This window comes from Rosa rugosa, chromosome 6 (genome assembly GCF_958449725.1).
Source record: "Rosa rugosa chromosome 6, drRosRugo1.1, whole genome shotgun sequence".
Taxonomy (NCBI): domain Eukaryota; kingdom Viridiplantae; phylum Streptophyta; class Magnoliopsida; order Rosales; family Rosaceae; genus Rosa; species Rosa rugosa.
Window position 1 is genome coordinate 51228950 of NC_084825.1, and position 17051 is coordinate 51246000.

The 17051-nt window shown below is 40.0% G+C and overlaps 3 protein-coding genes across 4 annotated transcripts; 1 reads left to right on the plus strand and 2 right to left on the minus strand.

Annotated features, from left to right (window-relative positions):
• Positions 1-399: 399 nt before the first annotated feature.
• Positions 400-2423, minus strand: LOC133714967 (F-box/LRR-repeat protein At3g48880-like). 2 transcript variants are annotated; one of them, XM_062141254.1, is made up of 3 exons: positions 2265-2423; positions 1338-1748; positions 400-1138 (listed from the first exon to the last, which is right to left on the minus strand). In XM_062141254.1, the coding sequence occupies exons 1-3, from the start codon at positions 2300-2302 to the stop codon at positions 580-582; spliced, it is 1008 nt and encodes a 335-aa protein (XP_061997238.1). In that variant the 5' UTR covers positions 2303-2423; the 3' UTR covers positions 400-579. The 2 variants fall into 2 exon arrangements, with proteins under 2 accessions (XP_061997238.1, XP_061997239.1); XM_062141255.1 differs by having other exon boundaries at positions 2143-2277.
• A 741-nt stretch (positions 2424-3164) lies between these two features.
• On the minus strand, positions 3165-9228 carry LOC133717556 (DNA mismatch repair protein MSH3). Its single transcript, XM_062144277.1, has 13 exons — positions 8180-9228; positions 7795-7986; positions 7437-7601; positions 6851-6949; positions 6509-6760; positions 6058-6312; positions 5819-5950; positions 5454-5714; positions 5280-5351; positions 4734-4883; positions 3909-4382; positions 3501-3823; positions 3165-3390 (listed from the first exon to the last, which is right to left on the minus strand). The coding sequence occupies exons 1-13, from the start codon at positions 9143-9145 to the stop codon at positions 3387-3389; spliced, it is 3345 nt and encodes a 1114-aa protein (XP_062000261.1). The 5' UTR covers positions 9146-9228; the 3' UTR covers positions 3165-3386.
• Positions 9229-14689: 5461 nt separating this feature from the next.
• Positions 14690-16521, plus strand: LOC133715241 (WD repeat-containing protein RUP2). Its single transcript, XM_062141659.1, has one exon. The coding sequence runs from the start codon at positions 14745-14747 to the stop codon at positions 16014-16016; it is 1272 nt and encodes a 423-aa protein (XP_061997643.1). The 5' UTR covers positions 14690-14744; the 3' UTR covers positions 16017-16521.
• The last annotated feature ends 530 nt before the right edge of the window (positions 16522-17051 follow it).

A 17051-nucleotide genomic window follows, 5' to 3' on the forward strand; every position in this document is an offset into this window, starting at 1 on the left:
GGACATTTGTGTATCCTAAATTATAATAAGACACTTCAAAATAACATCTTTTATCATTAGACCTTTTTTTTTTTCGAGGGAGTTTACAATCAAAATTACCTGACAATTTGTTTGGATGAAGGAAAAACAAAACAAAATTTACGTAAAAATGAAGATTTCATAATTCCTAAAAAAACATGAATTACATTGTTATTTTAGGTCTTTACTACATTTTAGCGCCAAGCACTGCAAACGGCACTAAAATGAAGCAGCGGAAGCAACTGAGAAGCGCTGACGTCTCAAGTTTACTGTGAATCAGTGTTATTTTAGGTCTTTACTACATTTCTATGAAAGATTCCAATACTTCCTGGTCCTGATTATCGGACTGTGGACATCTTTGGGTACAGAGGAGAGCTTAGATTATACAACAGTATACCAGCACAGATATTATTCAGTAATACAGCTCTACATCAGGCATTTTATACGTCGATAGAGGTAAAAGTTTTATTGTGTCACACAGCAACACAATCACGAAAGGCAAAGGTTACACAAGGTATAGCTTCTAAACAACTAGATTACAGTTACATTCTCATGCTCTAATCAATGAGCAAGGGAGCTCACCTCGTCTTCTTTCCATAGCCCTTCTTCATACTTGTACCACCTCAAGAGCCCCTCGTCGGTTTTCGTCCTTTGGCACATCACGCAGGTGTCTTGACTGCAAGTCAAAAACCTGCGTAGTCGAGAGGCCTTGTCATGGATAAAAGGATCGATCTCTCTCAAAATTTTTTTAGATGTAGGCGATGGAGAGAGGTCGAAAAGAAGGCAATGCGAAATATTCAGAACTTCTAGCTGTGGTAGGCCCTCCAAGATCATGAGGAGAGCCTCCCTCAGGAGCATTGAGCACCGGAGGCTTAAAACCTTGAGCTTAGGAAGATACGCAACTAGGGTTGAAGCAAAAAAGATATCACAAGGACCCATGATCTTTAGTTCTCTGAAATTCCTGCAGTTCTTGGCAATCTCTTCTATGAAGTATGGGGGATTCGCTATGCTGGGCATTGTCAAGGATTCAAGATCCTTCCAGCAGGAAATGGCCTTGCAGATTCCTGTCTTTTTTATTCTGTTCCAACCTGGCAAAACTAGTCGTTTCAGCTTTGGGCACCTGCAATTAAAGGAAATAACTCACATTTTAATGCAAGATCTCAGATTAACTTTGACATGTCTAGTTGACAAGTGAATACTTGTACCACGTAAACCAGAGTCTAATTTCCAAACAAAACATATAAGATAGTAATGAAATGCCAAAAAGAGTGGAGGATATATCAAAGGGAGGTCAGGTGAAACTAAAAGCAGTTAGTTACCTTTCAGCAGTATAAGTCAACTGATCATCGCTCACATATAAGTTGAAATGAAAAATCAAGGTCGTGATGTTTCCCCTGCTGAGACTCATTGAAATCTTCAACAAACGAGACAAAAGCTTATCGGACGGGTCGTCCACATATACATAAGGCTCTGACGGGATTTTGATGAAATTAGATTTCATCATCGACAAATCCAACGTCTTCCACAGCAGAGGATCACAGCACGCCAAACGCCACCCACTACAAACATGAGCTATTCCGGAAGTTAACTCAAACACATCAAACGACTGAAAAATCTTCACCAAAATATCCGTCTCCAAGTCCTCCCATCTCCTCACAGCAGAGACACCGTCTTCCATTTCACCAGATCTCCAAAATTCCCCGGACAACCTTACTCCATCGCAGTTATGCCTACACAAAGTCATCAATCATAAATCGCCAATACTCGCCTTCACAATTAACTCATACATACGATTGTTCTTAGCAACAATGATTTGGCAAACAGAGACCAGATTAATTCAATCAAACTACAACAGTCTCTGTTTTAAACAAACAAAGAAGAAGAAGAAGAAGAAGAAGAAGAAGAAAATTAAACCACAAGACTAGTGTTCTACGCATTATCCAAATTCTAGCTCCTACAAACAACAATCGCCTAGAAACCAAAAACTGCGCAAAGAGATCAAAGTTTCCAAACACTGCTAGATCTCGAAAATTCAGAATCCAATTCAGAACATGAACAATTCAAAGTCAATACGATCCAATTTTCTCAAGCGGAAAATCATGACAATCAGATCTACCTCCTAACCTCGAAGCCGCGATTCACAGAAACAAAGAAGAGAGCAGTTAATGAAGAATTTAGAGCGAGAAAGTAGTTAATGAAGAATTTAGAGAGAGAAAGTTAGAGAGAGAGAGAGAGAGAGAGATTACTTTTCGGTTCGGGTTCTGGAGGAGGGTTTATCAGTCATCTGCTGCTTGGGGTGGTAGTGGTGGTGGTGGTGATGGTGGTGGTTGTTGAGAGTTTCAGCCTTGCAAACTCAAATAATGTAACAAATATAATATATTATGGGGGGGTCATATTCTTCTTCGTTTTTTTTTTTTTTTTTTTTTTTTCGGTTACTAAAACTCTAAAAGTGTAAGAGAAGAGAAGAAAGCGGATTCTCTCCTCTGTGGCGGTTGAAATTACGGAAAAGGGCCTGGGTTTTCTAGAAAGAGCCTCTGAGACAGACTGTTTCTACTTTCCTAGCTACCCTCTACAAAATCTTGTTGGACTGTCACGTGCTTCTATCACGTGATAGTCGCTCTCTAAACGGACCTAGCTAGCTGCTAGCTTTACTATTTTTGGGGTCCGTAAATATCCAGAACGACCTGCCTGCCAGTCTGTGTTTTTTGACTACAATCGAATCATCATCGAAAAATTCTGGATGACGTGGCAGCCAAGGTTCATTTAACTTGGATTTACAAAGCCGGATTAACTAACTACTAAACGGTAGCAGTTGGGTCTAACCATGTTAAACTACAACGTGTGTATGACTTGTGTATTTCGAGAAGCAAATATGGTTGTTAACGTAGAAAAGTTCTTTTGTGCACCCGGCGGTGCTTTTTTCAGAAGATATGAGCTGTTGATATTTTTAGACAACTTTTTTTTTTCTTTTCTTGAAATGACAACTTTTTTTTTTAATAACAAAATAATGTACTTGATGTTATTCAACCGTCCATTTCATGTTGAATTCGATCATCAATATGAGGTTCTTGTATTGATTTAGTAATTGGGGATAATCGGTATGCAAACCAAGAATGGCTAATTTTAACTATAGGAAACAAATTCGATAATGGGAAAGAAAAACTGCTTTAAAAAGCTGGATTAAAATGACTAGGAAAAATAGATATGGTAATGATTGGTTGGTAAAACCGTATCATTTTGTTGATTCATAATTTACAAAAATGGCGATGGAGAGCTTGAGAAATTCGTTACAGGAAACATTATCTACGAAACTGATGAAATTCAACGTTCTAAATCCGCCTCCATGTTGCCGTATTAGGAATGACTATTTACCTGGGAAATACATGACAATACGTAAAAACATTCAGTTTATAATGCAGTGCCAGATAAACTACCATGGTAATATAGCAAAATCAATCAGAACTAAAAACGTTCATATTTACCTGCTTACTAATTCTTGTGCAATGCTTCTTGCATGGTTCAAATACTGAATGCTTTTTGTAAGGTCACCACTAGATATTGCAGTTTTCAGATTTAGAAAGAATTCCTTGTATTCACCGCTAATTTTATCTTCTTTAACCTGATTCTCCCGTCCACAAACGTTGGTGGAAGATCCCAGCATTTCCTCTTGCACTTCTTCTTTTTTATCTATTGTCAGTGATTTTAGCAACCTCTTGTTGCCGTATCTATTTCTTTCTCGGCTTCTTACTACTGCCTCCAACCTATCAGCCATGAAAGTGGCTCGTCTGATGCAAGAGGAAGGTAGCTGCACAACAAAGAGTGCCCAACTTAAAAACACAATCAAGTGATACAGTATCCATGATGGGACAGAGAAAGAGAGAGATAGATACCTGAGCAAGCTCTGCAACCTTGAATCCAAAACTCCTCTCTGAAACACCAGGCACAAGTTTATACAAGTATGTGACATCTTCATTTTCAGATGTCATGTCCACTGTACCTCTATCCCGTTCTGAAGTCAGGTAAGAAACATGGTAAGCCCCCACTGAGCCTGGGAATTCAGTTCTGATAGAAGCAATTTTTGGATAGTGCGTGACAAAGAGGACCATGCATCTTTTCTGCTGTAGCAAATGATGTAATGTAGCGTAAGCAATAGCCACACCATCGTGTGTGCTGGTGCCTCTCCCAAGCTCATCAATGATAACCAGTGAGCGTGCTGTGCAATTGTGGAGTATGTGTGATGCCTCGCTTAGTTCTTCAAGAAAGGTGCTTCTCCCTTGTTGGATACTGTCAGAAGCACCCATTCGAGTGTAGATGCCATCCAACACATGCAGTTTTGCCAATGATGCTGGTACAAACGAGCCAACCTGAAAGAATCAGAACACACTCACAACAATTAGATATTCATTCTATTAAAAGATAAGCAGAAACGAGAGGAAAAAAAAAAAGGAAATTCTTGATCAATATGTCTAGCTTCAGACAATTATAACTGGAGTACCCCTTGGAGAGCATGCAGAAGAGATGCATATATATACAAAGATGAAGACCAGCTAGTTCCTGTTATTTATGTTTCTATTAAGCTATAAATGTGTCCCAGCATATCAATTAATAACATATAAATATTCACTAATAGCATGTAAGTGAATGTAATAGCCTCAACCAATCCCCTTGTATCACCAAAACCTAAAAAGGTACATTCGTGGAGCTCCTAGTCTTACCTGTGCCATAATAGCAATGAGGGCAACTTGACGAATGTAACAACTCTTTCCACCCATGTTGGGCCCTGTAATTATCTGACAATACTCTCTGTCAGTATGTAAATCTGTGTGATTTGGAACAAAGTTGTCCTGTAATGTCGTCTCTAAAACCTGATCACAAGAATTGCAACTATCAAAGAGAAGACCACAATGACGATGCAATATATTCAAATCTTAGTACAGCAACAAATGACAACTCAAAATGAGCCATAATATTTGATATATGCAACATTTTTACAGAAATCAAAACTCTTCAATTTTAATAATTTCTTCAGAAACCAACTGTCTCGACTAAAATCAACAGAACAACTTGAATTGCAATAGTCTCTAGGTTGAAACCCATTGTTTCTCAATGTCAATCGAAGTACTAAGATTACATTTTGTATCAGATAATAGATATAATTGCTCAGCATGCAATGTGTGAAGTAACCAATAATGACACTTAAAAGCAATTGTAATAGCTAGCTATGTTCTTAAACCAAATGAGCATTATACAGGTATCAGTACCGGGTGACGTCCAGAACAGATATGTATCTGAACAGGTTCATCATCATATACAAACACTGGACGAACATAGTTCTGCAAAAGATAAAGTTTACAGGATTATAATTATTGAACACCAAAGTAAGTTGCAGAATGAAGCATGCATTTCAATTAAATATGCAGCAGATGGTACTATACCTTATTTCTTGAAAGCACAGCAAGTGAATGTAGACAATCTAAACTGGCTAGTGCCTGAATAGCAGTTTGAAACTCGGCATAATATTTACTGAATCCACTTAGAAAGCTATCCCAAGCAGCACGACAGGCAACAGTGAGTTCCTCTTTTGCAAGGGCTAGATGATCTAAAGCAGTCAAGACATCAGGTGGGTGATACCGGACTGTTTTTTTGGTGCTATTAATCTTAACCCAATTTGAAGGCACCTTTACATCTACAGCCAACTGCAGGCAATATCATTTTATATTAGATATGTTAACAGATCCAACTTGCACATTGAGTGTTCATATGTATAAGAATATTCTCAGAATGGAGTTCAACTAACTACCTCTATCAAGTGTGTTGTTCCGGACACACTCATGAATTCCAACTTACGCATTCCAAGCTGTTTGCGGTATAACCCAATGAGAGAATTCAATTTCTCATTTGCCAATTGAACCTCCTTTCTTGCTTTAGAAACCTAAACAGATAAACATGACAGAGTATAAGAAAAATGATTTAAAAAAGGCAGCACAGATTAGCCAAAGATAGATGTGACAATCAGAGTGTGAAACTCCTAGTACAAACCTCAGGAAATTGGCCATCAGAAATGGCGATTAGGTTCTGTAGATCCTGTTGGTCAGCTGCTTCTTTGTTAAGTGTAGACAAAAGTTTTGCAGCATTTCCAATTATACTGGATGATGAAGCAGTCAATATCAACTTCCTCAACAGCTCAGAGCACACTGTCTTTCCTCCCAAAAAATTTTCACTTCCCTCTTCTTCAATTTGAAGTTGCTGAAGTTGTTTTCCGGCATACAATACAGCTTGAATAACTGCAATGAACTGTACAATCCCATTATTGAAAACTGAACCAGCTAGGTGAAGAGAACTATATCACTAGCTTATTTATTATATGATTCATCTATTCATTATATATATACTATAAATAATTAATTATTATATATGACAAGGTCAATTAAACCAGAAGATTAATGATTTACAAACAGAATAGCAGGATAGAGAAGAACCCCTGCATCACCTCAGATGGAGTGGCAGTCCGATGAAAGATTCTTGTTATCCCACGCTGAATATCAGGTGACCTTCCCAGAGTTGTAAGAACTGAAGAAAGTATATAATTGAACTCTGGTTTCAAGATTGTTACGTGACAATCATCTGCATCTCCCCCTTTCATAATCTGACAAGCTTTAGATGACCCCATGGAATCTGCAATCTCAGAAACAGCATCAAGACGAGCAGAAATCATGTTTCTATCACATAAAGGGTGAGTTACCTGTACCATGCAACAGAACTATCAACTACTGAATAAATGAAAAACTAAAATCTAAATAGAAACAATAAACAATTTGCATGACCACCATACCCAGTGTCTAAGAAGCCTTGAACCATATATGGTAAGAGTATGATTCATACACTGCAGCAAGGAGCCAGACTCAGACCCATCATTGCTGTTCTTCAATACCTATGGGCATGTTTACCTAATGTCAAAATAAGGTATGGAAAAGAAATTTAAGAAAAGGAAAAACTATTGCAGCTTTCAGAATATAGGAAAAGCATCATTTCTATATCATGGCAATTACATTACGACAAACAAGACAAGGCTCCAAATCTGGAAAGTTTCTGACTCTGCCAACCAAGTAGCACCATGTAATAGTTCTCTGAAATAGTTTGTATCTACATTCTTTTCACAAATATTGATCAATAAATTCAACTTTAACACATTGACTATTGAAAATAATTGAATAGATGACACGGATTTACGACTGCCAACAGATCCATGTGCGTTGGAGCCTATTGCAATAAGTATAAGTATATAAGTAAATTCCATGACTCGTTGAGAGAGTGGACAACTGGCTGTCATCCTAATATATCAGGTTTGTACAACTGTACATATATCAGTTGGTATTTTGAAATCTCAGAATATTGATTATTGAAAATACTAAAGATACCTCTAGTTGTTGAAGTGCATTGGCTGAGAGAGTCATTTCCATGTTGCTTGAGAATGGCCTGAAAGAAGCTCCTAGGTGAAGGATCCTTTCTAAACCAAATTGTTTCAGATGACGAATGGTTAGGGCCAGTGCTTGGACTGCCAAATTTGGCAATTTCATGATTCCCTTTAAAAACAGAGAGAAAAAAACATAAGAGTCGAGGACAAGAAGTGCAATAACAAGAAATACGTTCCACAGGTTTGGTGTATGGACCTTATAGTCGAATAATGCAAGATACTAACATGAATGGGAACCTACTGACTAATGGTAAAATGAATGGCAAAGAAACAAACAAAAGGTTCTAAATCACATAGAATACCTCAATTCCCAGGTGATGATTACCCTTTTCTATAACCTCTGAATTTATCTTTGTTTGATCGCCTAAATTATCTTCATCCATGTTTCCATATAAAGACATTACTTCAGCCAGAGCACCACCGTCTTTGAAGCAATCCCGCGAGACACGCTCCACGCGGACATTTGAAGCAGGTCCAGCAAAAGCAAGTAACATCTATATGAAAATAATCACAAACCTATCAGTCAAACTTGGCATTACAATAAAGAGATAATGCAAGATTGGATAAACCATACATTTCACCTAACTTGCCTATAATCAGTATGCTTCCAAGTTCCATCATTACAGACTAACAAAGTAATAGAGCTTTAGTTGCAAGTTAACATTCCTACGGCAAAAGACTATATACCTTCTCGGTTTGTTTCGAAAGTGGATCCCCAAGAAGCAACTCAGCAGGAGACAAGCTCACCACAAAAGCCTCAAGCCCACTCCTCATAAAATTATCACTAAACTCTCCATACACAACATCCCCAGTCGAAATCTCCACCGCAACAATCCCAATCCTAACTTCCATCCCCCCATCACCTCCACAACCCACATTCCCACTCTCATCCACCACACAAGCCAAGTAACTACTCTCCCCACCACACCCCTCCTCCCCTCCCCCCACATCCTCCGCCGCCTCCAGCGTCGCCTTCGTGTACAATGCCGACAACCCCCTCCCAAACGGGCCGCCCCGGTTCGCCCCGTGGGCCTTGATCGCCGCCGTCTCGGTCTGCTTCACCACCCCAACCTTATACCCAGCACTCACCAGCCTCCTGACGTGGACATTCAGCCGGAAAGTGGGCACACTCGCCGTCAAGAAACTATGATCCATGTGTGCATAAATCCCCAAAATTCTCGCCGCGATTTCCGCATCTTCTCCGAAAAACCGGAACTTGTAACCGACTTCCACCATTAGAAGCACATCAGAGTACCTCTTCTTGAGGTCGACGACCTGCCGCTCCAAAGGTGTGAGATTAGGGTTTGAGGGATTGGGGGTGGAAGAAGGTTGGGGGATGTTGGTGGAGGGTTCTAGGAGCTTCTGGAGGAATTTCTGGTGGAGGGAGGGATTGGGTGAGGTGGGTATAGGGTTGTGGGTGTGGGGAGAGAGCTTGGGGAGTTTGGTGGGTTTTGGGGAAGAGGTGAGTTGGGAGGAGAGGAGGCGCTTGGAGGGTGAGTAGGTGACGGTGGCTGTGATTTTGGGCGGTGGGGTTGGTGGGTTGTTAGGGTTTAAGGGTGGGGCAGAAGAAGAAGGAGAAGAGGATGGAGGGTTTTGGGGTTTGGATTTGGGCGCGAAGAAGCGCGATAATACTTGCTGCTTTTGCTTTCCCATTGGGGAATTTGCAGCGATGGTTTTTGGGGGTTTTGGGGAGTGAAGAGAGTGATGAAGAAGGAGGACGGTTTTGTTGATTTGGCGCGCTCGGTTCAGGTCGTAATGTCGTATTGGATGGAACAAGCGACATGTCGTATGTCTACTAACTATGAAATTCAAAATGCATTTTTTAGGGCTCAATATTTCTAGTACACATACAGAACAGCAGAACTTAAGAAGTCGAAGTTAAAAGCTTGAAGACCATATGTTCCCTACTAGTCAAATTGTTATGATGAAATGATGAGTATCTGTCTGCCATAAAGTTAGTCTCATTAGACAGGATGTTTAAATATAATATTATCAATTTTGATCAAAATTTTTAAAAAGTGACATCAATGGCGGATCCAGGATTCTAGACATGTCTAGGCTAATTAGAAGTGCACAATTTTTTTTTTTTTTTTTTTTTGAGATTTGGAACCCAATGGGAGGCTCATCCTCACGCCTTTATAATTTTTAATCAAAACATACAACGGAGGGGACATAAAATCAAACCCCGTAAATTAAAAATTACAAGCATACATTTGTTGTAAAATAACAATAAACTAACTAAATCGTACCTTCCGAGACCCACTCACTTCAAACTCAGCAATCACAGAATCATTATCAATGCTATCGGCCAAGTCTTGGCAAGTCACAGTAATTAAACAATGAAACCAAGCTGCAGCATTTAAACAATTATATATACCATCATTATATTCAAGTCGACAAGTCACAGAGTAATTAAACAATTAAACCATGAAACCAAATAAGCAATAATAGACTAAGGGCATCTCCAACAAAGGAGTCAAAAGCCAAAATGACTAATGGACTTTTTTTTTCACCATCTCCAACCCAAATAAAAAAGGTATCAAAATGGTTTTTGAGCCGTACCTTGAGTCAAAATGACTAAGAAATGAAGGTAGAGAAACTAGAAAGCCAAAATGGCTTAGATTGCGTTTGGGGGGGGGCTTTTTTGCTCCCCTGCTTATAAGCACCTGACCTGTGTGCGTTTGGTAAACCTGCTTTTGCCCAGCTTTTGGTAGAAGCCACTGCTTCTTTTGGTCGAAAGCCAAAATGGCTTAGGGGAAGAAGGTTGGGCCCCACCTTCCACTATCCAAAATAAGCGGCTATGATTCACTCCTCATGAACTCAATTCAAAATAGAAGGCCAAGATTAATTGATACCAAAAATTAAAAAGTAAATATAAAATTACTTAATTTCTAGTCTGACAGTCAGAAAAATGTGAGGAATTAAATTCAACAGCTAATAATAGAGTAATGTAGTTTTAAATGAGAAAAACTTCAAAAATAAAATAAAAATTTAAACGACGATATATTATATAAGATTATTATGTATGATATATAAATTCATATTATTATTTTTTTTGAATCAACCCAAACCCAAGGGCGGGTGTCAATATATTCATCTAAAGCCAGAATAGGCCGTTACATACCCTTCCGCTGCCATCTACAGACAGACAAGAAGGTAGTGGTAGTACCCACAGTGGTACATAGAAATAGACCTACCATTAGACATTTCAGGAACGTAGATATAGCGGATATCCTCCATTGGTACTACTCCAGAGGCGCTAGAGAAACATAGAGTGCGCACAAAACGCATAGCTTCCTAAAAGGAATTATTGTAATTAGACTAACTAAAAACATAAAAGATGGGCCTAGGGCAAAAAACCTAGCCCAAAATACTGCAGTTCAAGCAGCCCAAGAAGAAGGACCCCCCAAGGCCCAACAGGCATTGCTTGGCTCGGCTGCAGCCATCACCTCCAGACCACCAACTTCCAGCGCAGCTCCTCCCCGGCCCCGGCTCCATCATGTCCCCGCCTCTCCGAGTCCCACCACAGTCCGCCACGACCAAAACCCGACCAACCACGCCGCAACATGAAAACCCGATGAGACCAGGCCGCCACAAGCTGCATCCCCACGAACCAATCTCGATTTCACCGTCCCCGATCGACGCCACCACCAAATTCGAATCGCGCCGTCGATCCAAGCCTCCACCGACACAAGCTCTGCCGCCTCCCAGAGATTACCGGCCGGAAACACAAAAGCCAAACAACACCGGCCAAGAACTTGAGCAACCCAATCCAAGAACTACATGAACAGCCCATTCCTTCCCCGTCCGGCAGCAAAACCACATGACATCGGCGAGGCCAAGGCCAGCCGGGCTGCCAGGGCCGCCACCGGACGAGAGATTAGCACAGGGGCGCCGCCGAGTTAGGGTTTTCTCTCAAAGGGAGAGTATAAATTCATATTATAGTTAAATAATTATCTAAAATAATTAAAATTATGAAATGGCTATGGCTTTTGACTAAAGGGGGTTGGAGATGCAAAATATGAATGAACAGTAATGACACTAGGGGTGTCAAATTTTCCAAATGACTTTAGCTTTTGACTAAAGGGTTGGAGATGCCCTAATAAAGCATATATGAAGAGCACAGAGTCACAGAGAAACAAATCAACTAATCAAGTCGGCATTCGGCAAGTCTTTGGAATAAAAAAAGTCAATAGAGTAAGAGACTCAATACCCAGAAATCCAGAATCACACAGATTCACAGCAGCAACTTGCTCACCAACTCCAATTCTCCAAAGTCCAAATCAAACAATCTCACGCAGGGATGCAGCAGCAAGTCAGCCACTGACCTCCATGGCTCCATCCAAACACACAAGCAGGTCTGCCTACAAAACCAGTAAACCACAAACCCAGAAATTTAGAGTAGATTCATGGGATTTCCCCAAATTGAAATTTAAATCTCCGTGAAGATGAAAGATAGAGTAATTGTACATGTGAAGCAGGGATCCCCAAATCGGATTGTGGGTTCATGGCGATTTCCGGCGGCGGTTTGTGGGAGTATTCAATCATTCACTTCAACTGACCTAGTGAGTACTTGAGTAGTGACCTGCTGCGGCCTGTGGGAGACTGGGAGTATGCGATTTCGGACTTCAACATATACTTTTTTTTTCTTTGGACTGGTATGGGCTGAAGGAATTTTTGGGCCAAAATGTTGTCTGGGCTATAGCCCATATAGTCTTCCATGTAGTTCCGCGCCTGAGTGACATGAATTATTTGAAGTTACTAATTAATTAAAAAAAAAAATTTAATCATAACATGTTATGTTGTACGACACAAAAACATTTTTGTACATGTATAAAGTAATAGAGAAGTATATACAGTAGTTTACTTTACTCATCTAATTATTCTTGTTTTAGTTTCTTTGATTTAACGAATACCTTAACGTGATTTATTTATAGGTCCTTAGTCCCTCAACATCATCATCTTTACATCTTAACAAAGACATTATCCTTACATCCCCTTAATTTTGAAAGATCGAAGAATTGATTTGTTTATGGGCTTAGGTTAAAACTAGAAAGCCCAAAGGACAATGATTGAAACTGATATCCACCTTCAAGTAGAAAATGACTTGTTCATTGATCCTTCCCCATACACAAGTGAGCTTAATTAATAGTTTCTGCATATGGATCAGGTAGAAGATAAAGTACTGGATGGATAAGAATCTGCAGCTGTTTCTTTCTATTATATATTCTGGTCCATTTTTTCAAACTAACGTTTACTTTGTCACTATTAGCTAGTTTGGAAGGAACTTAATTAAAACAACACTCTACTGATTGTGAATTTAAACACTGTTCAGTTTAAGGAATAATCTGTAAACGTATTGAATCCAAGATCAGAAAAAGCTGCCTTCTGCAGGCTGTACATCTTTGAGCCATCATTTTCCAACTGTAAATACCAAATTTTTCTACTTAAAGTAGTAAATGAAGTTTCTGTTACTAGCATTCTTTTTTTGAACGTGTTTAGGGTATTCCGATGTAGATTTTATCTTCAAAGTTTTTAAACGTGTTAAAACATGATGCTGAAGAATACACAAATTAAATTAAAGCTGATTCTCCATTTTATGTCCATATAACGAGCCTTAATTAGGGAAGAAAAATGCTTTGGCTTACAGACTTGCTTACGATGGTGCTTTGAATGATGGTGCAGTTAATTTGAAGGAGAATCTTGCCTACTTTTTCTGCGGTGTATGGTAGGGAGTTGGCTTCTAGAATCAATTATGAATTATCATTTCTCTTGGTTTGTTCTTTTTTTTTTTTTGGTTACATGAGTTTGTTCTTTGGTTTGTTATTTTACATTACTTTTGATTTGTTTTCCTCCTTGTTTTACCTTTCTTACTTTGTATTGAGTGGGGCTTGTCTAACTATTTTGGGGGAGGTTTCGATCTAGTTCCCCCCCCCTAACATATGTACTTTTTGATTGCTTTTATAAAAAGTTCTAATAAGGGAGGAGTGGTGGGCTCCTGGTCCTCTTTGGAGTTGTGTGAGATAAGCATTGGCAGATCATATTATGTTGCTATTCAAATCAGAGGCCACATCATCTCATGTTTGTTTGAATTAGGTTGGGAATATGAGCAAGGAAGTAAGTGAATCATAAAGGTGGACGATAAAAGGTTTTGCTGAAACCACGTAATGCATAAGGGGACAGCACAGGCTGTGGCCACACCATCTTCCATGACCAAAATGAGGCAGAAAACCAACCAACGCTGCGTCTACTTCTCTTGTGCCTCCTTCTCCACTAGCTCTTTGCTGCAGTTTTTATTATTAGTGTACCAAATAATAAATATGCACATCCCATCTTTGATCTTTCCCTTCCTAGGTTATATATATAACTTGTTTCGCATGCAATATCTGTATATGGTATGAACTGTATTTTATGAAATTGGTGATGGAATACCATAAAAGCCCATGACACACTGTGATCATCCTATGCAATAGCTAAAGGTTGATTTTTTGATGCAATGAGAAGATTTTGCTAGAGAAACAGAATTTTCAAGGAATTATACTATTATAGAATGCTTAATTTGGCAATATGCTTGAGGATTAACAACCCATCCGTGTTATTTTTATCGAATTCGTAGAAATTACACGTGATAGCATAGAATGATTATTACCTCATCGATGGAAGATTCTTCTAATGAGAAGCTTCCACTAAATAATTAAAATTTTGACAAAACTCTATTATCTTGAGTGATGAATTAAAACCATTTACACTTTCAAGCTAGTTGTACTAAATAACTTCAAAAAAATTGTATGATGTATAAGCTAATAATAAACACGCAAATTTTGCCCTAAGTCTTTCAAATTTAGCTACATTGAGTTGACCACTAAACTTACTGTGATCAATCAAAATTCGTAAATACTTGCAAATTGTTAAGATATTCACTTATCTAAAGCAGTTCAGTACTCGAGATTTGTCTTATTCAATAGTATTGACAATACTCGGAAGATGAAGTTGAAGGAGAATTTTTGAGTTTCAAAATTTATAACAAACAACATGAGACTCCTCCACCACCGCTATTATATCAGTTTTCGAACTCCTTCAACTTATAACATGTGAGATATTTACACGTTATTTGATACCAAGGGCATTGATGTAATTTAAGGAGACATTAAGAATCTGAGAAAAGAGGCAGATAACAAAACATGGAGTAAAGAACATACATAGAAATTTGCAAGTATTTATCCACTTCCTCCATGAGTAATATGAAGGTCCTATGCTAGGGTACGGGAGCCTTTGGTTGGTACAGAAACACCCCCAATGCCTCCAAAACTTAACATCTCCACCACCACCGCCCCTTAACCATGACTGGGCGATGAACCCACCTTTCCATTTCCCAGTCCCACAACCACTCCAAAACCCAGACCAACAACAACAACAAGTTCAAGATAACAAACCCACCGCCGATGATCATCATCTTCATAAGTCCAGGTTCGAATGGGACTTCACTCTCTCCACGGTCGTCTCCTCCCCCACCGCCACCGGCTCCGTCTCCAACACTCTCGGAGTAATCGAGTTCGACCCATCGGAAACTGTTCTAGCCACCGGAGGCATAGCCAGGAAGATTAGAATCTACAGCGTCAAGTCTCTCCTGCCGAGTCATGAACAGCCTAAGGACGACGTCGTTTCGCTAGACCACGCTGCTGCATGCGACTATTACATTTGCACCCCCGCCAAGCTCAGCAGCCTCCGCTGGCGGCCCGGGTCGAGCGGCCGGGTCCTCGGGTCTGGGGACTACGACGGCGTCGTCACGGAGTACGATCTCGAGTCCCACCTCCCCATCTTCGAGCGCGACGAGCACGGCGGGCGCCGGGTCTGGAGCCTCGACTACTCCGATTCGGATCCGGTTCTCGGGGCGTCCGGATCCGACGACGGGACCCTTCAAATGTGGGACCCGCGGTGCGAGGGCGGGGACTGTGTGGCTACAGTGGTTCCATCCGAATCGGGTAACCCGGTTTGTTGCGTGGAGTTCAATCCCTTCGGTGGACCGCTCCTGGCCGTCGGATGCGCTGACCGGAAAGCCTACGTCTATGATGTGAGGAGAATGGCGGGCCCGGTTTTGAGTTTTGACGGCCACGATAAGACCGTGACGTACGTCAGGTTCCTTAACGGCCGTTCGATGGTGTCAGCCGGAACAGACGGGTGTCTGAAGATGTGGAGCGTGGATGACGCGCGGGAAATTCGGACGTATTCGGGTCACACCAACAATCGGAGCTTTGTCGGGTTGTCGGTTTGGAGAAACGGTGGGCTTCTCGGGTGCGGGTCTGAAAATAATCAGGTGTTTGTGTATGATGTTAGGTGGGGTGAGCCTGTTTGGGTGCATGGGTTTGGACCAATGGGAAGCGAGGGTTGTGATGACCGTGGGTTTGTGAGCAGTGTGTGCTGGCGGCAGATGGGCGGTGAGGAACAGTGTACCCTCCTGGCGGGTGGATCCGATGGGGTTTTGCAGGTTTTTTTGGGTAGAAGAAAGTCATTAGCTTCGGATTAGACGAAAAAAATGGCTTAATTCTAACCCATTTTCCCTAATTACGTACTTCGATATTTGCCGAAAAATACAAGAGAATTTACAGACACCATTTTGTTCGGAATAATTTATGAGATATCTTTTAACCTATAATCTCTCTGCGGGTGTGCTCTATTTACTGTTCGTTCGTACTCTCTTCTATTGTTCTTGGAGCAATAGTTCATACACGTGGACTAAGCATATGTTAATTGCATGACATAACCAAAATCACGTGTATTAGCTTGTTATTGATTTCTGTAGGCATCTTCTTGTGTGTGTGTGTGTTAGTAGTAAGTTGGAGACGCTCACATGGTGGTGTCGAAGGTTTGGTATATGTAGTTGCATGAAATTGAATCACTACATGGCTGCAATTCAAACCGTAGATGCGTTTGTTCATCTAGATCTATTCTTTTTGCTGTCTGTTCAGATTTGTTTTGTCTTTTGTTCGTGTATTCTTGATTCATTTGTTGTGATATATATACATGTTCGATGCAGAAAACCATAAATGTATGGCTTGTTCTTCATTGACTTGTAGTAATTAACTGTTACAGTTCTTCAGGTATGCAAGCTGAAGATTAATTCATTAGCTAACCAAACCTAAACCAAAATAACATTTGATGGAGCTGTACATGAATTTCCTGTGTTGTTTGCAGCAATGCATATGTGTGCATAATATATTTTTCACAGTGTTCTTGATGTGGCATATGATATAGCTGCATGCACAACATAATTTGTAAACTTTACTCTCATGGTTGTAATTTGAATAGTCTAGGACATAGGTTTAGGCTAGCTAATGTAATGTTGGCAGGTTCTTACACGAGCATCATCAAGAGAATCACTGACTGAAATGATTATGAAAAAGCTAGATTTAAGCTCTTTCATCGAAGATATTTGAAACGTAACCGAAAGATTATAATAAATTTTGTTTGATCATGATCTTCTTGGAATATGCATGACATACATCGTTGCAAGTTCTTCAAATTATTGTCTTTTCATGAGCGCTAACGCAATAACTATATC